The sequence below is a fragment of the Rhincodon typus genome, chromosome 14 (genome assembly GCF_021869965.1).
Source record: "Rhincodon typus isolate 14 chromosome 14, sRhiTyp1.1, whole genome shotgun sequence".
Taxonomy (NCBI): Eukaryota; Metazoa; Chordata; class Chondrichthyes; order Orectolobiformes; family Rhincodontidae; genus Rhincodon; species Rhincodon typus.
The window spans coordinates 31,605,193-31,620,911 of record NC_063345.1 but is presented as its reverse complement, the minus strand read 5'-3'; the positions used below and the strand labels follow the sequence as shown (position 1 = coordinate 31,620,911).

The window sequence follows — 15,719 nt, the reverse complement described above, 5'->3', positions numbered from 1 at the left end:
TACAAATCTACTAAAACCTTAGACATGTAACATGGGTTTACAATATGACAGTCTATGATGACAGATTCACATCAGTTTGGATTTGGTGGGCTGGTACCTTAGCAGGAAGGCACACATTTGAATCTCCGGGTGACAGTGTACAGCTCATTGTTTTGTTTGTACAGTGATTGAAAGGAATTAGTTTTTTCTTCCAAAAACGAGAGGAGATGGGCACAGCGAAAAACAAGGACACATTTAGATAATCAGATTAAGCCAAGTTGAAGTCTTTTAGCTCACTTACCTGATCAAAGAGTTGCTTGCCAGTGGTGTTAGGCTGGATAGCAAACTCCAGCTCAGCATCCATGGTGGTAACCCGAACATTGATCTGTTGAGATGAAGGGAAACTTATTAGATCTAAAACAGTTAGCAACTTTTGAAACGGGAAAAAGAAAGTGGTTGGCTTCCAATAGAGGCAATATTTTAGTGACCTGTTTTAAAGAGAAAAGCCCAAATTCCAGCATGAAAATAGATCCAAAGAGGAACTAGCTCAAATAAAAAGTCAGATAAAAAGTTTAGATCTTCCATCCCAAGGGACTAATTTGGAGTACAGCTGCTGAGCATAATCATCTCCAAAATCAAGTTACCATTCTTCACATGGGGTTGAACATTCGATCTAAGGTTTGATCTCTTGCTCCAACTGGTGGACTCTTGGCCCTCTATGGGGTGGTCTGCTGTCAGAGCCAATTACTGCAGTGAGACACACACATCAACTCCTATTTCTTGATTTTTAAAATTAAAGTTAGCTGTGAAGACTGGCACCCACTTAGTTTATTCTCTCATCTAGTTTAGTAGAAGTTATTGTAGGCCTGAAAATTAAGGAAGCTGGTACATTTTACTAATGATTTCTATGTGGCAGTTCACTAGTATCCTGATACTTTGAAAATTAGGCTACCATTTTGATTTAAATATTTTCTAAACCAACCTGTTCACAGATGTTATGCCACACCTCTGGAGCAGTTGGGACTTCATGCAGTGGTGGTGTCCCTCTCTTCAGACCAGGACACTAGTGTTGAAGAGCCTTAATTTTTTATACCCTATTTTCTAAGCAACCTGTCTAGGTGTTATTACCTACAACTGGAACAGGGACTCGAACCCAGGCCTCATGGCTCAAAAAAAAAGTAGGAATACTACCACTGCATCACAAGAGCCCTTGAAATTTAACATTAAAAAAACAAATTCCTACTACTCACGCCTTGTAAAGGCTAGAGTGGGCCTTAAACTACACTTACTGTGCACTATAGGATCTTAATATTTAAAACCACCACAAGAATGTGGAATTTGAACACTTCAATTAACTTGGAATTTTAGCTTTGTGGGCAGCTCAGTATAGACAAAATTATACTGTAAAAAAGCTAGGCAGTTGTATTTTGTTACCATGAGACTTAAAACCCAAGAAAAAAAAGTTTTACAAAACTATTTCTGTATTTTAAAGAATCCAAAAAGGTAGTTTTTGGTGACTAACAACTACTGCAGGCAGACATCCAGGTCCCCAGCTATCCTAACTGTGCAATAAAGCTGCACAATACAGTTAAGAATTTATAATACCAAGTCACCCAAATTCATAGGTTAATATTTATTAACAGGTTTGTCACCATTTCTTCAAAATGGATCTTGTCCAGAAGTTTGGACATAATGCCAAGATAAGTGGCACGTTAGCCTTATAAAAGTGATTTTAAAAAAGGTTAATGAACTAATAACCTGAAAATATTGAAGGCATTCTGCCTGACTCACTGGTTTTGAAGAAAATGCAATCATTTCTACTCTAAAGTTACCTGGCAGAGGCACTGTCATATGTAAATCAAATTCAAGTTCAAACTTAGAGTCAAGAATAGGTTAAAGATTAACAAACTGTCACATAATTCTTTCATGTACTGGAGTTCACTGAACGCAAGTTACTATAAAAGTTAGACAAGTGTAGAACCCACATTTTGCCAGCAAAATCCGTGACAAAAGACATCCAAAAACTGACACAAGGGTTGGTAGGCTGGGACACCAGGAAACCTCTTTGCTCTTCATAGCTGTGTCATGGGCAGGCAGGGTGGCAAGACTGTCACATCTCCCTCTGAATGTGCCATTGCAAAGGAAGTGTGGAGGAAGATGCTGTGGTTTGTGTTGAAGGTTTGTCCCAAAGCAGCTCCTGTGATGCAGAACTGTGCTCTACACAGTCAGTTCCCCAGGATGCACACCAAGGCAAAAACAAACATCAACTGCACCTGAAAGACCATCTGCTTGGTGAAAGGTGCTCTTTGGTCTGCCCAAAACTTGGCAGTTCACCAGAACAAGGTGCTGACCCTGACTCAGTGCTGCAGACTGGTACATTCCCAAAATAGGTCCAGGACTAAGTGCTGAGGGAGACACTAAAGCTTGGGGCAGCCACAGCCAAGGCACAATGGAGAAGATCTGAGGTCTTGAGGATAGATGGGGGTCCCTTTGATCTTGTACCCTTCTAGTGCCTCAGACATGCACGAATATTGGTGTGGAGAAGAGTCTGGTTTTTTTGGGGTTGGGTCAGAATGCAGTGTTTTGTTTGTTTACTTGATACGCAACTGCACAGAACTGAACTGTGACAATGTATGCATATAGATTTTTATGAAAAGTGCATTTGGAATAAAAATTTAGGAGTTGGACAAAGAATGCTAACAGCCAAATCTAATACACATCAGAACTAGTCAACATGCAAAGATAAAGTAATTGAATTTCCCCTCACCATAATTTATAGTCTCAACCAATTTTAAACAAATAAAATTTTAGACTGGTGAGAAAACTAAACATTGAATTAGAGTTTGCAATACTACAGGTACTTAGAATTGTTGTAACTTAAAAGAGAACTTGTTTCAAAATTTCACTTTGAGGCTGTACTTTTACAGACAGACAAAAATCCTCACTTCTTTTCTCCACAACAAGTAGAAACTGGAAGAGTAATGCTTTATGTCTCACAACAGCATGGGCAACTGTTGTACTAAGGATATGGGAAAACAAATTAGAAAAATATTATTTGGCCACTGCAATTGTTCGTTCATTTAAAACTAGAAAGATATAGGTGTACTTTGTGTACACAGCTCCATAAGATCATCAAGTAACGTTTCTCCAGTCTGTTACCTTTAGTAGGAAACAAACTTCAGACACGTTACACCATTTGTCTGGGGTTTCTGATATTCCTTGGAATTTATAGCTGGGAGATCAAGAAAAAAGTGCAGAGGAAATTATGTCAATGTCAAAATAAAACACTGCAATTTGGCTAAGCCTCAGTTACTAAGAGAAAGGTAGATGAAATAATAGCTAATAACATACCAAAATCTTATACTGGCAGTTTGAAGTAATGGAGGGTGGAGATGGAGTTTATTTAAAGAGTACAACACTACTTAAGACAGATTGGAAAGTTATCCTCTAGAGCAAAAAAGTAATACTGTAAATAGATATTGCTGGAGAAACTCAGATCTGAAGGGTTCCTGGACTCAGATTAACTTGGTTCTCTCGACAGATGCTGCCAAATCTGTTGAGTATCTCCAAACAAAAAAAAAATTTGTTAAAGATTTCTAGCTGTTTTATTATTGCAGTACTGTGAATATCCAAGATTAAAATAATTCAAAAAGCCTAAAATCACAGCAAAAGAGAAGTCTGCTGCAAGACTATGCAACACCAAGATTTACAACTGGCTGTTTAAGTCCACAGCAGAGAGTTATGCTGGATAACTTACTCAGAAGCATACGTTGCACAGTCAATGGTATGTGCAACTTAAAAATTCCAGAAGAAAAAAGTGACATTTGCTAGTCTGGTGGTTGCTCATTTGAGAGCAAAGGGTCTAAAGTAAAATTTTAAAAAAAAAAACTGAAGGATGGTTTGGTCAAAATAAAGTTGCAAAACATTTTCCCCCACCCCCGCCAATTAAAATTCAACCAAGTAGCTGTTAGCTCCTAAACTATTAGTGGATGGAAAGTTTTAACAAAGTGACTACCTAACATTACTTTACTGCCCAAGTCTCAAAAGTCAGCAAATTTCACATTCCATATCTTAGAGGTCAAAGGAGACATTTCCCACCCCAGGATGTTGCCAAGTTTTATTTTACACTCAGCAACAAGTTTTCCTCACTACTTTAAAATTAGCAAAAAAAGGTACATTTAGTTTCAGGAGGAAGTGGCTTTATAACTTGACATTTACAACAGGAAATGAAGCTTCACTGATGCTGTTCACTGTCAAAGTGCAGAAGGTAGGGCACAAGGACAGAAATACTATATTTCTGACCCATTGTTATAGGTACTGTAATTATGTGGACAGTAGGCAAAATCCCCATATCAATTGGGATGTCCACTGTACTGTCCAACATGCCACCCTGTTGCCCAAACAGGGCAGACATGCACTTTAACATTAGAAGTGTTTTAACTGGTTAGATAAATTAACCCCTCATTTTTCCAGACATGCAACAATTTGAATTATGTAGAATTCAAGTGGCATTTTGACAAGCAGTGTAATCATGCTAAGTTCTCAGTACACAAGAAGAGAGAGTTAACTGAATTGAGCCTGGCTTCATCTAATCCAGTGTGTTCAGAGGAAATGCAGAACATTCTACCACCTCAAGCATTCACTAGTACATAGGTGGTAGGAGTGAAACATCCAAAAAGATTGACAACAGCTCTGAGCTACACCTGCCAAACCTACAATTTAGGAGGACAAAGGTGCACAGGAGCACCATTACTCAAATTTCCAAGCTGTATGCCACCTGACTTGAAGTAGATTTTCATGCCTTCGGTGTCACTGGGTAAAGTGACATGGAATTTGGGTACGCTCAGCACCTGAGCTGCTTCCTCGACTGCAGCTCATGACCAATTTAAGGCCAGGCAGGAATAGGTGAGGAACTTAAAAATTTAGCTAGCCATAGAATTGGACACAGCACAGTCACTGGGCAAAAGGCACTTGCAAACCATTCCATTGGAAGGAGGAGAGTGATACTTGCAACTCAACATAGTTCAAAATTCCAAAATGGAGATGGATGGAGATTTCAGATCCACTATTTTATGCAACTACAAAAAAGCCTCATTTCACACCACCCCTACCATAAAAGAATAAATACTAAAAGGCTTTCCATTCCTTCTTGCCAAATGCAAGCCCCAACTTCACAATTTTTACAAATAAAGAACATATGACTAAGTGTCACTTTGAAAAAACAAATTTGCACAAGTAAAAAAGTTCATAGTTGAAAAAGGTAATCCTAGTTTATTCACTCAAAAGTATTGCCTGGGGGAATAGATTGCAACATCCAATCTCAACAACTAAGCTGCTGTTTTGTCTCATTTTACACCAGTAAAAAGTGGATTTTTTAGTGGAATTGTTATCAGTGACAGGCAGGCAGGCTAGCATGGTCTTTCAAACTTATGCATATTGTTGCCCCTCCCCAACATGTACAAGTGTAATAACACCAGTCTTGAACATTCAGCTACTGAATTTTGCAAACCATAATTAGAGAAACTGTAATAAAGTTTCACATTCTACAAACGGGTCAACCAAATATCAGGCCAAGGGCTTTTGGTTTAAAAAAGCCCAGCATTAAACCAGCACGTTAACAGAATATTCTGGTGTTGATCCTGTTCTGTCTCACCACTCCCCACCTCCAAGCCAGTAGCCTTGTGAATCAAATTGACGAGAACCACTAACTCTAGGGTGTGGATGCAGTGTGTATCACAAGAAGTGACACTTCTGCTTTGTTGTTCCTGTAGTGTGTTAACAGACCATTTCATACCATTAATAGCAGAAGGAAGTTCAATAGGCCAACAAAACACTCACTGGACCAGAAGTTTAAAAAAGTGCCAACTGGCCTTTTTGCTTTTTTTTTTAAATATAGGGCACAAGAAAAATAATGGATTTCAGTGAAGAGTCTGGAATTAGAATTCTGCCTGGACTGCTAGTGAGAATCCTGTGCATTTTTGACAGCAAACTTTTGATAAAAAAAAGGAGTTGACTGGAAGAGACCAAATGTTGAATCAGTTGTTTAACAAGGAAACAGACCCTTGGCCTGCTGCATTCATCCAACTCTACACCTTCAAGATTCTCCAGCATTGGCAGTTCCTACCATCTCTCTCTTCAATCAGCATGGATGAGTTGGGCTGGATATCCCAAGTTCATCTAGTCTTATTTGCCATTGTTTGGCCCATATCCTTCTACAACAGTCCTCTGCGCGCACATGCGCACCAGCCTCTGGAAAAAGTCACCTCGTGTCCCTTTGGAAATTTTTTCTTCTCACCTTATGCTAATTTTGGGCTCCCCCACCCCAGGGAGAAAACCTTGGCTATTTACCCTATCCAAGCCCCTCATGGGTTTTATAAAAATCTATAAAAAGGTCACCCCTCAGCCTCCAATATTCCAGGGCAAATAGCCTCAGCCTATTTGGCTTCTTTCTAAAACCCCCAACTCTCCAATCCCAGCAACATCCTTTTACATCTTTTCTAAAGCCTTTCAAGTTTCACATCTTTCTTAGAGCAGGGAGACCAGAATTGAAAACAGAAACAAGTTTGTTGGAAGAGTTCAGCAGGTGGGGCAGCATCTGTGGAGAGAAATCAGAGTTAATGTGTTACAGGTTCAGTGACCCTTCCTCAGAACTACTGAATGCTGTATTCCCAAAGTGGCCTCACCAAGTATTACACTTGTACAGGACACGATCTCCCAACTTGCATACTCAATGCACTGACCAATAAGACAAGTGTACTAAATGCCACCTTCACTATCCCATTTACCTGTGACTCTGCTTTCAAGGAACTATGACTATGCACTCCAAGGTCTTTATTCAGCAACACTCACCAAGACCTTACCACACTTATCCAAATTTAACTCCATCTGCTCCTCTATCCCAGCTGGTCAAGATCCTGTTGTACTCTGGGAGGTAACCTTCTTCGTTGTCCAATACACCTCCAGCTTTTGGCATCATCTGCAAACTTACTAACCATACCTCCTATAGAAGTGATTTGTCTATGATTACAAGCAACAAAAAGCAGTGGACTCAGCACCAATCTTGTAGCACATTGGTCACAGGCAGAGTCTTGAAAAACAACCCTTCACCACCCTCTGGTGGGAAGGCAGGAGACAATTGGTTTCAGCTGGCTACCCCTCCCTGGATTCCATGTGATCCAACCTTGCTAAAATCAAACCTTGTCAAGCACCTTGAAGTCCATATAGGCAGAACAGTGCCCATTGCTTTCAAATCTTGTCACTTCAGAAAGCTCAAAAAACCAAGTTAGTGAGACATGATTTCCCCAGTCATGTTGACTATCCCAATTAGTCCTTGCCTTTCCAAAGGCACATAAGTCTTGTGTCTCAGAATTCCCCTCCAAGTTGTCCATCACAGGTCAGGTACACAGGTCTGTAGTTCCAACTTTCCTTTACTACCATTCTTAAATAATGGCACCACGCTAGCCAACCTCCATTCTTCTAGCACCTCACTTGTAGCTATCAAATGATACAAATACCTCAGCAAAAGGGGCCCAACAATCACTTTTTCCCTGTAGCTCAGAGTTCTAGGGTGCACCTGACCAGGTCCTGGGTCTGGATCCACCTTTTATGCATTTGAAGACATCTAGCACCCCTCTTGTAATATGGACATTAATATTTGTATTTATTTCTAAGCTCTAACTTCCATATCCTGCTCCACGGTAAATATTTAAGCAAAATACACATTTAGCATCTCCTGCAGTTCCACACAGATGGCTTTGCTGATCTTTAAAGTGGCCCTATTCCCTCCCTAGTTATTGGTTTGTCCTTAGTGTATTGGAGAATCTTGTATAAATAAGGCAAATCCATATCTTCCCTTCACCCTCAATTCCTCCCCCCCACCACCATGTACTCTAACCACCTTTATACTCCTCTAGGAATTCACTCAATGCTAGCTGTCTACTGGATGTATACCTTCTGCCCTTTTGAGCGGAGCCTCAATTTCTCCAGTCATCCAGCATTCTCTACACCTACTGGCCTTGCTCTTACCTTACAAGGGAAATACTGTCTCTGGATGCTCTCATCTTTGAGGGCTTCCCAATTTCCAGCTGGCCCTTTACCTGCAAATATCCATTCCAAATCAACTTTTCAAAGTTCTTGCCTAATAATGATCAAAATTGGCCTTCTTCCAATTTAAAACTAACTTCTAGAAGTTAGTTCTATAGTACACAATCTCAATGAAAAGGTTATCATCTTTCAGTTCCACCCATATAACTGCACTGAACATATTCCCAGGAATATCCTACAAATATGGCTATAATGTTAGCCTTAATCAAAAATGCCACTCCTCTTTTCTATCCTTCCCATCGGATTTGTACCATGGAACATTATCCTACAAGTCCTGCCCTTCCCTGAGCCACATCTGAGACAGCAATGACATTCCAGTCCATGCTCAGTTTATCTACCTTACCCATCAGGCCTCTTGTACTGAAATAAGTGCAGTCTAATTTATTCAGTCTTAACTCATTTCTCTGCCTTGACTAATTGACTTGCTCCTCTTAAAATGTACCAGCCTCAAGACTTGTTTTTCACTTGAGATACTGAGATCTAGGGGTCTGAAAATTTTTTTCCACAAGCTTCTTAAAACAAACACATTCTTACTTCCAACTGCAGCAAAAAGCAGGTGAATATTAGACCAGAACAAAAATTCTGGCATGTCCTGCTTTAGCAAGTAACCCAAATACTGCCCAAGGTTATATGACAGCCACAAGTAGCACGAGAACAAAGTACTGATACCTGCAAGAAGGTTGCCTAGTCTTGCTGTACAAAAAGAGCAATAAAATAAAAATCACTTTCCCTGTGCTTAATGCAATGCATTATAAATAGATGATGTCCATCCACCAGTAAACTGCTAACTCTACTTCAATAGAAGAGGAATACTCAAGAAATCTTGCATGTGCAGATTTGGAATGGAGACTAAAGCACATGCTTTTCCCTTTTGCTCAAACTATCAAGTAATATTAGGAAAAAGGGAAAACCTAGATGTTTTGAGCAATGCAGTTCCAGTTGAAATGGCCAGAGGAGGAAAATCCCCTTGCAGTAAAGGTTACAGGAAAGTATCTAGACTCCAACCATTTCCATTTGGGGACTGCAATCGTATCTTCAAAAGGACTGTATACCACCACCTCAAACTACAGTAATCAGATCCACCAGGAACAAAGTAATTGAAGTGACTTCAACATAAGCAATACAATTTAAGTAAAAAAGATTAACAGATTCACCAAAATCCAAGTAACCATTCTAGAATAAGTCACACTGGAGGTTCTTCAACTACTCAGCTGGTCTCAGTGCCTTTCCTCCACCCCCTCCCCCCACCACAGCCTTCCAATGGTGTCTCCTGATGGACCTCAATTCCCTGTTAAAAACTACAAATGAAGTCTTCCCTCACCTGTACACAACACATCTAAATTCCCACCACTTGCTGAGTAAAGCAACGTTAGCATGGTCAAAAGCAGCAAAACACCTCAATTTGTATCCTCAGCCACTTGGCCACAAGCAATTGAGCCCAAAATAAAATTGGCTGAACAGTTTCAGCAAGCAAAGCAAGAATGCAAGAGGACCAAAGTTAACAGGTCAAAAAAGGCAACAGGGATCAGCTCAGGCCTGTCTTACATATTGCATTGAGGTACTCAAACAGAACAACTGGGAGACACTGTTGAGCACAGCAGGCCTGGCAGCAGAGGAGCAGGAAAGTTGTCATTTCCCAAAACATCAACTTTCCTGCTCCTCTGCTGCATTCCTTCAGCTCCACAGTTCTTACTATCTCTAACTGGGAAAGACATTATGTATGTGTATTCCCACTTTCAGCCAGACCCCTTGACACCATGCAGTAATTATATCTTGGAAACAGCAGAAACATACCTAGGATGATCTGGCCTAACCTCTGATCCCATTGGCCAAGGCCACACAATCCAGAAGGGCTCAGGAGGTGGTAGGAGAAGGGACACCTGGTGGCTATTCTCAAAAGAATCTGCTGACAAAGACTCCATACTAGACCCACCTTTGTACAAAGGTGACCCAAGTGCCCTGTTGCTGGAGCTCAATGAAGTAGATCCAGCAGCCCAATCAAGTTCAGAGCACATTGTATGTGGTTTTTCCAGGCAGCAGCCAGCTTAGTTTGGGGGAGTTAACTTAATTTGGACAAATTGTTTTCAAACTTTAAAGTTTTTAAACAGATGATTTTGAATCACAGCTTTGTTTGCATCATATGGTCAGAGCATGTAGGCAAGTATGTCTTATGGATAATGAACTGGTCAAAGTGTACGAAGAGAATGTCAGACAGACTTCTACCAACAGAAGAAATTTACTTGTGTCTAAACTTGTGGTTCTGAGCAACTGTTAAATCTCCATTCCAACTTATTCGAGATCTATAATTTGACCAATCCATCCTTGTAATTGAAGTTCTTCACCTCAAGAAATCTTCTGCACCTTCTCCAATACTTGGCATCCTTCCTAGAGCACAGTAGGCAGAAAGTGGTCATAATACATCAGATGATTTAGAGGTGTCAGTCAGAATGGGGTGGACAAAGTCAGAAATCACACACCACCAGGTTATAGTCCAATGGGTTTATTTGTCAGATGAAGTCATTACAAAAGCTGCAGCACAAAGTCTGTGGTTTCAAATAAGCCTGGTGGACTATAACCTGGTGGTGGTGTGACTTCTGACTGCATCAGATGAACTCCAACTAATGTTTTCAGCAGGCTCACTACAACACTCACTTTTATACTCTGATCTACCACCATCCCTCCTGCCCTTGTATTTCACCTCCCAAAAACCCTCACGTCCTTTACTCCTGGCTACCTTGTATTGTCTTCCCCATTCTTAAAAACACCAACTTGCTCCTCATACTGGAACAGATGGCCTTGTGGCATAATTCGTGTTATTAAACTCTCCTCATTTGTCCTAAACCTAACAAGGCTGGGGGATTTGCCGAGTCTAACTACACAGTGAGAGTTCACCACAAAAAGCTGCAACTTGAAAGAGACTGTCCCAGAGTTAAGTAAAGCTCCTAAAAAGTGAATTGTTTTCTATTGAGATTGTAACATGTGGCTACCTATACCTCAGAATTAGGACTGTTGTATACTTTCAATGTTTTGGTACATCTAGGCCTTCTAGAGAGGACAGCTGAGGTGAATTCTGAAATGGAGGAGCACAAATCAAGTCATCCTCTCACCCATCACAAATCATTTTCACCTGAATGTCAAGTAGATAGTTATTTTATAATTTGGATTATAAAACCTAATCTTGTTGACAATTTCTGCTTTACTCAGTATAAGAGGTTTTCTGCCTTTGTTCAACAGCTCTCCCAATTAATCCTGATCGTGGGGTAGAGGAACAAGTGCCAAATAAGAACAGTTGTTTGTTGCTACCTAACTCATCCATAAATTTTCCATTGTCTGGTAATTTAGGTTGTAATAAGCAAGAGGTTTCTACTTTTCTGATCACACATCCACTTCCCCAGAATGTTAGTACCCCCTGGAATGTTTCACATCTTGAAAGTCCCAACACCTGTCCTACCTCAGCCAACTTGAACAACATTCCAACAAGCACACATCCGAATATGCGCTATTGGACATTAACAGTAAAGCCACAGAACTCTTTGGAAGTGGGTTATTTTTTTCTTTCCTTTGTAAGAAAAAGGGGAAAAAAGTAAAACACTACCTTCACTCCAAATCCATATCTGAGGATCTTCAAAAGTTAACTGACATGGGTAAAATGTTGTGACTTAAAGGTTCATTGAGCATAATTTCTATTCTACATTGGCCACTTTTAAATAAGTGGTCGTTTTAGGTGGATGCTAAGAAATCCCCAAATTCATCACATCAAGCCTTATGGACTCATTTCCCCATTAACTCACCTCAGCTAAAGTGGTCCTCTTACTCCTCAAAAGAGAAAAAAAACACTCAATTTATGCTCAACCTCATCAGGATTCATCTCCTTGCAGATATTCTTTTCTTCAGGAAAAGCCATAGACATAGCTTCCATGTTTTGATTAAATGCAAAAGTGATAATCTTCATTTCTGTAGGGTCCAACATTGTGATTAAGTAAAAAGATAGTGCTAAACTTGACTATTTGTTTTCAGAATAGCACAACCCTTCAGTGCTAAGCATAGTATCTTCTGACACTTACTTTCAACAAGCAAAGTTAGAATTCTCTTTCTAGAACAATGTCAAAGCAAAATGTAGGAAATTTCCACACCAAAAAAAGCACAAGCTTTTAGATGAAAGCAGGTCTCAAATTAAGTCACATGAAAGAGCTTGCAATTTTTGTAGGGATTATACTTAAAGCCATTTCCCATTTTGGCACCAATTCAATACACAATTGTTTCCAAATCCAATCTAACCCAACAAGAGGATTCTGCTGAATACAAATAGCCACCATTCCTAGCATCCCACCCCACACCACCTTCCTCTCCCTCCCACCTCAACTGACCCAGGATACAATTAAAGTGGCCCAAGAAACTGGCTGTAAGAAGTAGTGGTCATAGCTTCACGGAACAAACTTGCCATAATGATTTGAAATTCTTAAACCTAGGTGAAGGATCAAGAAGAGGCACAAGTATAAAAGTCACAGGGTTAGAGATTAGGCAAAAATGAAGCAGTTAACAGCAGTCAGTGTCACAGACCTAATATAGCACCTTAAATAGAAAGCTCCATTAGTTGTACATTTAGTTAGCTAGAAAAGAAAAACCCAAGGTAGGTTTTACATCCTAAAGAAGGAGACAACATATTTACTCATTAAAGTGGCACTATCAAGTCCAACATTACAAAGAGAACCCCAATTTAGAGTAGGAGACATTAATTAAACAAATATTTTTGTTTCAGGATTCCCAGTTTTCTGGTAGTGAGGATGTTCTACTGCTCTCTACCCACCCCAGAAAGAAGTTGGTCAGTCATTGGCAATGACAAGTGGTCCAACAAGATAGCGCTGTTTTCTGGCAACTAAACAAAAGGTTGTGTGCCAAGAACCAGAGCAGTCAAGTGAGTGCACATGTAATCAGCAGTTAAATACACCTTGCATTATCAAAAAGAGATGAGGGAAGATGTCAGTGCTTCAGTTTTACTCTGCAGCCTTGTTTGGAAACATCAAGAGGGTACCATCTTCTAGGACACATGGACAAGGAAATAAAGCAGCATCTAAGTTTCACAGGTACTTGCCCAGACATTAGAAAATCAAAATCAGGATAGGCAGGCAGTGCTGCCAGTGAGTAAATAATTTCTAGCTCACTGCCATGACCAATAGGCTCAGTTTTTAGGGTATGCCTACTCAGTGCCAGTCAAAATTTAAACAAAATCAGAAGTTGCTGGAAGAGCTCAGCATCATCTGTGATGAGGAATCAGTTAATGTTTCAGGTCCAGTGCCTGAGGAGGGGTGGAATGAACTGCCTGATGAAGTGGTAGATGCAGGTACAGTTACAACATTTAAAGACATTTGGACAGGTTAATGAATAGCAATGGTTTAGAGGGATACAGGCCACATGCAGGCAAATGGGACTAGTTTAGTCTGGGATTATAGTTGGCATGGACAAATTGGACTGAAGGGCCTACTCTTGTGCAGTAGGATGCTGTGACTACCAACGACTGAAGGTAACCAGAATAATTTCAATGTGACTATAATAGTAATCTGTGGCCATAAATGCATTTGGGTTGAAGAAGCAACAGATTTCATGAAGTATGCAAATTCATAGCTAAGTGGAAGATGCACTTTAGCACAGACAAAGCATAGCATCACATGCAACACAAATAAGCAGCTGATATGTTCCACCAGTAGCAAAAGAACCAGGACCAGAATCTCTAGACTCTGCAGTACATGCTGGTGTGGTGAACTACATTAACAATAAAATTTAAAGACAAGAAAGTCTCAAAAAGAACACGGGATGCCACAAGTGAACTACATGCTGGAAAAAGTTGCCACTTGGGTCCCTTGCAAATAAAAAAATGCATCTTAGTGGCAGAATATTTAACACAATGAGTCCACACCTTTCAAAAATCATTAGATCCTTGTTTGAATAGTGTGACACAGGCCCATTTAAAAAGTTAAATCAGGATAGAGATATTCAAAGGTCACAAGGCCAGGTGACCAAAAAACCAACTTGTTGCAGGAAAGCAGAACTGAGAAGCACAATTTTAAATGAAGCTTTGGGTGGAACACGGCTATGTGTCATGGGAAATCCCAAAATAATTTTGGCTACTGGAAGTGATTCATGAAATTAGTAAGAAGGGCAGGGCAAGAAAATGCAGTGATTGGACATGCTGATACTACCACACTTTATTCTTTAAAATTAGTTCTCAGCCAAATGACATCACGCTGGAGCCACAATTTTAGTTATGTGAGCACATAGTTTAGGCACTATTTTCAGTGTGATCAAGTGTCCTGGGCAGACCTTGTGCTTTGATGGACACAGGTCTAAATAATTTCTACAAGTGCTATAACAAGACCCTTCACTGGACCCAAAGCTTTAACTCCAATTTCTCTCCACAGATGCTGCCAGAACTGTGGAGTTTTCCCCAGTGATTTGTGTTTTTGTTTGATTTCCAGCATCCACAGTTTTCAGTTTTATTTAGTTTACTGTTCGAAGACCTCGATTTGCATAAATAGATTTGTCCACCAAATAGCTCAAAAAGGAAATTTACTAAGATGACCCACAGAAATCCCATGATAGGAAACTAAATAAGTGAACAGGTTTATTGAGAATAGTAAAAACAACAAATACATAAATGGATGACCTTCATTTGTGTTTCCCAACTCCTCCCTAAATGGTCTGACAGACTAGAGTCTTGCCAAGACAATTTCCAAAGTATTCCACTTCAGAAATAAAATCTTATAACAGTGGGCAGTTTTTCACTTCAGAGGTGGGGGGGGGGGGGGGTCATTAAAAGAGCACATCCCATACCAAAAAAAGTCAGTCAGCACTTTGCCAACCAAAATCCACTTGCCTTGAAGTGATTTATCCAACAAACATGAATTGGATCACTGGTACTTAGGAGGATGAGGCAAGGTAGCCAGACTTCAAGAGATCCTTCACCTTTAATGTCCAAGGGGTTCTCAAATAAGGAGACAAAAGCATAACAAGATCCTTTATTCTTGAAGTGAAGTATATTTCTGGGAATATAGACTATTGGTCAAGCACTGCGATAAGAGTTTCTTCTATCCTTCCCTGCCAAAGGGTTTGGGGTGGCTCATCATTCATCTCAATGAAGAGTTAAAATACTGAAAACAACTTCTAGCTTTCCAAATACAAATAAGTGGTCAGAACTGTTAAAATTGTGGTTCAGTGTTAGTCGTGACAGGTATTTCAATAAAGGCAGCCATTATAACTGCAGGAAGGAGCAGTGTTATGTGGAGTATAACACTTAATGAAATAAAACAGAACTTAATTTGAAAATTGATGGCTAAAACAAAAATCCTCAGAGCAAAGCGATGCTCTCTCATTAGTGAAATAGGTAATCAACTTGGTTGGGGACACTGGTCACATGCAGCATTGCTCCTATCTCAAAGATTTGTACAGAGACTGCATTAGTGGAGGGCAGCTTTGCAGACTCTGGCTTTCCTGGAGATATTTAGATATAGCCCTTGCCAAGATATTTCAAAACACCATTCCATAGTTGGGGGTGTCACAAGAAACTTGTGTCCCATGTACTGGGAAACATGTTATATCTTGCTCAGTAAAAGAGTTACTCTACGTGGGGCCCAATGGAAAGT

General features: G+C 40.0%; 1 protein-coding gene across 1 annotated transcript in view; it reads right to left on the bottom strand.

Annotated features, from left to right (window-relative positions):
- LOC109935882 (moesin-like) overlaps window positions 1-15,719 on the bottom strand; it is an 80,439-nt gene that overhangs the window by 35,515 nt on the left and 29,205 nt on the right. The window contains exon 3 of the mRNA XM_048605306.1: window positions 281-364. Within this exon, the coding sequence (XP_048461263.1) occupies window positions 281-364 (84 nt within the window). The remainder of the gene's footprint in view (window positions 1-280; window positions 365-15,719) is intronic.